This window comes from Berghia stephanieae, chromosome 1, assembly GCF_034508935.2.
Source record: "Berghia stephanieae isolate SIO BIC M18660-M18661 chromosome 1, UCSD_Bste_1.3, whole genome shotgun sequence".
In the NCBI taxonomy this organism is placed as follows: domain Eukaryota; kingdom Metazoa; phylum Mollusca; class Gastropoda; order Nudibranchia; family Aeolidiidae; genus Berghia; species Berghia stephanieae.
Genome location: NC_088360.1, coordinates 108,166,341 through 108,173,747, shown reverse-complemented (window position 1 = coordinate 108,173,747; position 7,407 = coordinate 108,166,341). Strand labels below are relative to the sequence as shown.

Genomic DNA, 7,407 nt, shown 5'->3' with positions numbered 1-7,407 from the left:
CCTTGTAAAAACCAGGATTTTACTTGAAGCACATTGAAAACAACTGCTCGAACAATCACAAGTCACACTGTAAAATCCTCCTCACAAGTTTTTAATTTTAATACTCCAGATATTTGGTGTTTTGCAAACGGCTTCAACCATCACCACTACAATCACAACCATGGCCACCCCTAATATCATCATCATCATCATCATCATCATCATCATCATCATCATCATCATCATCATCATCATCATCATCATCATCATCATCATCATCATCATCGTCATCATCATCATCATCATCATCATCATCATCATCATCATCATCATCATCATCATCATCACCATCATCATCATTACCATCACCACCACCACCACCGCCACTACAACAGCAACAGCAACAACAACAGCAACCACCACCGCCACCACCACAACGACAGCAACTGCTAGAACTAGTAACATTACTATCAGCAGGGGAATTTTCTCATTCTCTTCAGCCAAAACTTCAAAGTTACAAAATTAGAGAGCGTAACTGGTGTGAAATATCTTACACTAGTTCCTGTTTCCAAATTTTTCTCATGATTTTTTTTTAATCAAGCTTTTATATAGCGCAATATCCACTAAACGTGCTCAAAGCGCTTTACAAAAGGTCCCTGGCCAACAGCAACACATAACATGTAGAACGAGATATGACGCCTGTTAGGCGATGATACAATTTTTTTCCGACAGAGACAACGCTGTTAACGGTCAGGTGCTCATTTTACACGGTGAGAGAATGTGAGTGACTAGTCTTTTCCGAGGACTCAACTATGCGCCGAGCGAGCCTTGACCCAGGACCTTCCGATCCGAACGCGAGTGTCATACCACAAGACCACATAGGCGCACATGATAATGTCCCAATAAAATGGGAGCTTCTCTCGTCGTGTCCTCGCGTCCAAAACAACGGGAGTGTGGTTAATCTGTTAGCCACAAGAATAGGGGAGGGGTTGGGTTCCCAGTTAACTAACTTATCGATGTTGTGTTCTTAGATCATAAATTAATAATATTATGTATATTTCCAAGAATCGACAATCCAAATAGTTGGGAGGCCGTCCGAAAGCTCATACATCCCCAGTATTCTTGTTCCACAACCATCACCACTACTGTAGGAGATTTGGGAGGGGGGAGACTTTTTTTTCTTCTAAAGTTTCCCCCCTCCCAAACCCCCTACGAGAACATAAAAAACAAGAATACTGAGGATGTAGGAGCTTTCAGAAGGTCTCCCAAATAGTTACCGTAAAGGACATTTAGTAAAAAAACATAACATAAGATACATGTGTACAGGATGACGGTTGGATACAGAATGACTCCCAACAAGGTGGCCACACAGACGCTAGTTGTGAACGATACTACATTAGATGGTCGATATTTGAAGTACGAGTTTTCTGGCCAATTATTTTTCATACGTATTTTTCTAGATTACGACAGTTAACTGGATAATATAAACTTATAGATATAATATAACCGCACAGGGCATTTGCACGGCCAGGGGGCAAACGCCCTCCATTTGCATGCAAGGTCTATTTCAAGAAAAGACTGGGATAACCCAGGCGTCAGCCGCAGTACAGTACCTCCACTCCGAATGAGCTGGGTGATGTAACCTGTTCAATCCACTTTGCACGGCGGTTTGTTTTTTTTAAAACTCAGTATCTGTTGTGTGCAAAGAAAAGACTTTCCCGCTGTGCTGTGCTGTGCTGCCCACTGCATAAAGTGAATGCTAAAAGTGAGCAAACTATTTCTTACGTTGTGAAGCCTATGATAATGTTAATATATTCCAGCTGGTAGCTAAAAAGACAATTAACTGTTTTGTTAACAACTGAATGCTGGTGATTTTGGTGTGAACTTATTGACTGCAAGATGGAGTTGAAATAGGAGGGGGGGGGGGGGTCAATTATAATTAATGCATTGCATTCGAATTGTAATATATATATATATATATATATATATATATATATATATATATATATATATATATATATATATATAAATATAAATATATATATATTGTTGACAAGGTGGTAGTAGATAGTGAAGCCAAGGGAATGGAAGTGAATATCACCAAAACGGAATGCATGGTAATACAGAAAAACCCCGAAAACAACAACACCTGCAATATAACGATTCACGGCGAGCAACTTACCAACGTAGAAAGTTTTAAATACCTGGGTTCAATAGTGACAACAGATGGAAGATGTAACCGAGACATACGTGCAAGAATAACTCAAGCCAAACAGGCCTTTATGGGCCTCGGAAACATTTTGAAAAACAGATGTCGTTGGGGATTAGATTCCGAGTCTTGAAGTGCTACGTGTGGCCAATCTTGTTATATGGAAGCGAAAGCTGGACTACAAATGCAGAAACACAAAAGAACATTGAAGCTTTTGAAATGTGGTGTTTGAGAATGATGCAGAGAATATCGTATACTGCACACAAAACGAACGAAGAAGTGCTAAAACAAACATACCAATAAAGGAAACTAATGCCCTTAATAGCGGATCGACAACTATCATTTTTCGGACACATAGTAAGGAAAGATAAGAATGAATACCTGGCAAGTTGTGGAAAAATACCTGTTAAACGCACCCGGGGGAGACAAAGAAAAACACTCATAGACCAACTGAAGGGCTTCACCAACCTAACAACCCAAGAGCTGTTTGAAAAAGCAAGAGACAGGGAGGAATGGAGAGAGATAATTCATGCAGTATCCGAAGCCTGGACCAGGCATGGAACCTAGAAGAAGATATATATATATATATATATAGGATATATATATATATATATATATATATATATATATATATATATATATATATATATATATATATATACATAATATGTATGTGTGTGTACACATAAACCTATTTATGTGTTTATCTATCTAGTTAATTTATCCATTTCTCTCTCTCTCTCTCTCTCTCTCTCTCTCTCTCTCTCTCTCTCTCTCTCTCTCTCTCTCTCTCTCTCTCTCTCTTGTCCCCTGAATGTCCCATCTCAGCCGACGTCTATACTTTATTGCAGGTAACCAAAATTATTATGGTATCATTGTTGTAATGGAAATACTCTCAAATTAACGCAAAATATTTTATATTACAACACTAAATCAGGCCCATAAACGTTCGGTTACCAGACCTGTTAATTTGTGCATCTAGACTCAGCCTACATTAACGAATAAAAAATAAAATAAAATTGAGCTTTTATATAGCGCCATTTACACTACACGTGCTCAAAGCGCTTTACAAAAGTCCCTGACCAACAACGACGGCTATATTACAATCATTTTTTTCAGACAGGCAACGCTGCTAACGGCCAGGTAGGCTACTCATTTTTGCAGAATGGAAATGATTGATACCGGAAAGAAAATAAAAGGTAATATTGAAATGATTGATGAAAGGACCTGTCGTAGATGACTGGTTGGATTAGGAGGCAGGATGAGGCCTTGATTACCCCTTGCCCAGTCATGTTCGAGGACAGGGCGCGTGGGGAGTGGGGATGATGACCTTGCGCAGTGTTGTGTGTTGTGTCGCTCAATGCTGTGTGTGTGTGTGTGCTGTGTGTGTCAACTTCGCGACTCGCGATGTAACGATCAGCTATGATGACAGTGAATGAGGAGTGTGAAGACAAAAATGGCGTCACACAGTGGAGGAACGGAATCCCTGTGTAGCAACGAGGAAATGGCTTTAGAACACAAAGAACTTAGTGAATTTATAAAGACAGCAGAATTGCCAATTTGTGTTTGTGTAGTAAGTGGTAAACATTTAACGTCTTCTATTCAAATAACAAAAGGGGACATTCTTTTCCTGAAATCTTGTGAGACAAAAACGTTAACTCTGACTCATCAAGACAGTAGCACTGGAACTCGGAAGCAAGTAAATGTTCCTCTTGATTTTCCTTATAAATTTAATGTTCTTCCCCCCAAAAATGTCAGTGACAGAGCTGCATCCATCATCATGTACCCGTCCATTGCTGATTTGGTCATGGACAGTCCTACGCATTTCGAGGCAACGTCGAATTATGACGATCCCTATCTTCCTGGGTTTTCCATTCACAGAGGAGATAAATTCAAATTTAGAGGCCTTATTACAGATCCCAAAGATGGACGGGAGAGACTAAAAGTTACTGACGAGTTAGAAAATGTTTTGTTTTTAAGCCTTGATTCCCGCGCCAACTTCTTTCCACTTGAAGACGAAGATTCATACACACTAAAGCAATTAATTGACTTTGCCCCTGTACCCAGACGTCTAAAGATATCAAAAAATAATTCAAATGATTCGGCAGCTTCCTTCAAAAGTAACTCGGGTGATTCTGGATTTAGAGAATGTTTTCTCACTGGAGAAGATGAAAAAGACAATTCGTTATCATCTGATAAGAATACGCAACAGCTGATTAACTTTACTGGTGTTATTCACATGTTAAAACCAAACTTATTAATAAGCGCTTCTCCTTTGAACGACACAGACACAGAGTGGAAGATACCTCTGACTGCTGACCTTTGTGTTAGGGAACACAATTTGGACGATTATGAGGTTCCAAGTGTTGCTAGAAATAAAGACCCCTTTGTAATTGCCCCATCTTCACAGCCCCCACAAACTCCCACATTTCCTGCTCCCCCTACCCCTCCCATGCCACAGCCTCTCGTGCCAGTTGATGTGTCCAACTTCACAGACATTTATGGGTGCCCTGTGAATGCCAAAATTATGGACATATCAAATTGTGATATATCTCTCCAGACTTTATTGCATGGGACTGAGGAGCTATCAGTTTACAGACTTGAAAAGACTAAACGTCTGTATGCTGAGGATTTGAAAGCCAATAAGATTTACAGTTTATCCAGTGATTTGAAAATATCTTTCATCGAATATCCAGAGAAGTTTTATATCGTTTCCGAGTTATTGTCACTGCCAGTGGGATCAGAAATTACAGTTTTGGAAGACATAGTATCCGATTATCCTCGCCCTATCTTGCTGCAATTTGGCGACCTGCTTCGGATAACAACAAATGCCACCTCATCAGTAAAGCTGAAAGGTTCGCATACTGAATGTAAGGTGTTGAAGTGTGAAAAGGTCAATAGAGAAGGTGGATCTAATGTAAAAATGAAACTACCCCTTGATTTTGAAGTAAATATGGTGATATCCACAGACCCAAATAGCAGAAGAGTCATTGGTATGGATGACCTACTTACTGGTGGTGAACGTATACCAGAGCAAGAGGTTGCCACCCTGATTGACACTTCTGAGAAAATGCTACAAGATCTTCCTGTTAATTTAAAACTGCTAAAATTTTTGCCTGAACGAATCTTAGTGTCTTCACCTTGTGTTAAAAATCAGTTACCATCCTCGGCATCAGAGACTGAAATCACAGATGGTGATTGGCCTTCTCCTACAAAACATTCATCATCCCATAAAAACATAGGAATATCATTAACAAGTGGGTTGGTGTTAGCTTTTCGTGAAAGACTTGACCTTTATGATATAAATGTAATAAGATCAAATGCTGATGCTGTCCAAGTGCCATATGAAATATTGACCCATGGTCAATATGAAGAGAGAGAGCGACTGTGTAAAGTGTGGGCAGAAGAAGAAGAATGTGAGGTCCAATCCGTTGCATCAGATGAAAGGTCATCAACGATTGATTCATCTACCCTGTCAACAGAGACTTCAAGGTAAAATTTTAAAGATTATTTTTATTTAGTGTGGCTATGACTATGTGGTCTGTATGTATTTGCTTCTGGATTGAAAGATCCTGGGTTCGAGTCTCACTTGGCGCATAGTTGAGTCCTTGGAAAAGGCTCTTAATTCACATTCTCTCACCTTACTGAGGTGTAAAATGAGTACCTGACTGTTTACAACATTGTTCTCTATTGGAAAAAAATTGTAATATCGCCTAACAACAGGCATAATGTTTCTTTCTACATGTTACATGTTGCTAAATAAAAAAATCTAATAGGTGATATTTATGACAGGGAATGGAATCCATGTGGCTTGCCAGTGGAAGAAATGGAGTATGTATTAATTTTTATACTATGGAGGCGTTGTGCATAATCATGCGGTATGACTCATGAAAAGTGAGTGGAGCAGGCACTTATGTTGGTAACAACAAGATATGAAGTGAATAGAAAAGTGCCAGAAGACAATAGAGAATAAAAATTTTTCGCGGCGGTGGTGGGGTTTGAACCTGCGACCTTATTGGTTCGACAACTCCGCCTGGCAGGTGAGAGCGTGGCTCTACCGTGTGAGCTATCCACGAACACAAAAATATTCGTTTCAAACTCAAAGTCATTACTAGATCCCTCTCTCACCCACTTCTTGAGACCGCCGATTCGTTCGTACACCACCATCGCGAATAATTTTGACCAGCAGTTAAGCTTAATAGCCAATATTCTCAACACAAACATATAACATAGAAACGATTGAGACATTGAGTATGCTCCGGTGTATGGGGTGAATTTTAATTCAGAAAAGTGAGTGGAGCAGGCACTTATGTTGGTAACAACAAGATATGAAGTGAATAGAAAAGTGCCAGAAGACAATAGAGAATAAAAATTTTTCGCGGCGGTGGTGGGGTTTGAACCTGCGACCTTATTGGTTCGACAACTCCGCCTGGCAGGTGAGAGCGTGGCTCTACCGTGTGAGCTATCCACGAACACAAAAATATTCGTTTCAAACTCAAAGTCATTACTAGATCCCTCTCTCACCCACTTCTTGAGACCGCCGATTCGTTCGTACACCACCATCGCGAATAATTTTGACCAGCAGTTAAGCTTAATAGCCAATATTCTCAACACAAACATATAACATAGAAACGATTGAGACATTGAGTATGCTCCGGTGTATGGGGTGAATTTTAATTCAGAAAAGTGAGTGGAGCAGGCACTTATGTTGGTAACAACAAGATATGAAGTGAATAGAAAAGTGCCAGAAGACAATAGAGAATAAAAATTTTTCGCGGCGGTGGTGGGGTTTGAACCTGCGACCTTATTGGTTCGACAACTCCGCCTGGCAGGTGAGAGCGTGGCTCTACCGTGTGAGCTATCCACGAACACAAAAATATTCGTTTCAAACCCAAGTCATTTCTAGATCCCTCTCTCACCCACTTCTGGGACCGCCGATTCGTTCGCCCACCACCATCGCGAAGTATTTTGACCAGCAGTTAAGCTTAACAGCCAATATTCTCAACACAAACATATAACATAGAAACGATTGAGACATTGAGTATGCTCCGGTGTATGGGGTGAATTTTTAATTCAGAAAAGTGAGTGGAGCAGGCACTTATGTTGGTAACAACAAGATATGAAGTGAGTAGAAAAGTGCCAGAAGACAATAGAGAATAAAAATTTTTCGCGGCGGTGGTGGGGTTTGAACCTGCGACCTTATTGGTACGACAACTCTT

At 40.1% G+C, this 7,407-nt stretch overlaps 1 protein-coding gene across 1 annotated transcript; it reads left to right on the top strand.

The window, feature by feature from the left end:
• The first annotated feature begins 3,643 nt into the window (after positions 1-3,643).
• Positions 3,644-5,684, top strand: LOC144962483 (uncharacterized). The gene has a single exon (XM_078895476.1). It carries the CDS (start codon positions 3,645-3,647, stop codon positions 5,682-5,684), a length of 2,040 nt encoding a protein of 679 aa, XP_078751602.1. The 5' UTR covers position 3,644.
• The last annotated feature ends 1,723 nt before the right edge of the window (positions 5,685-7,407 follow it).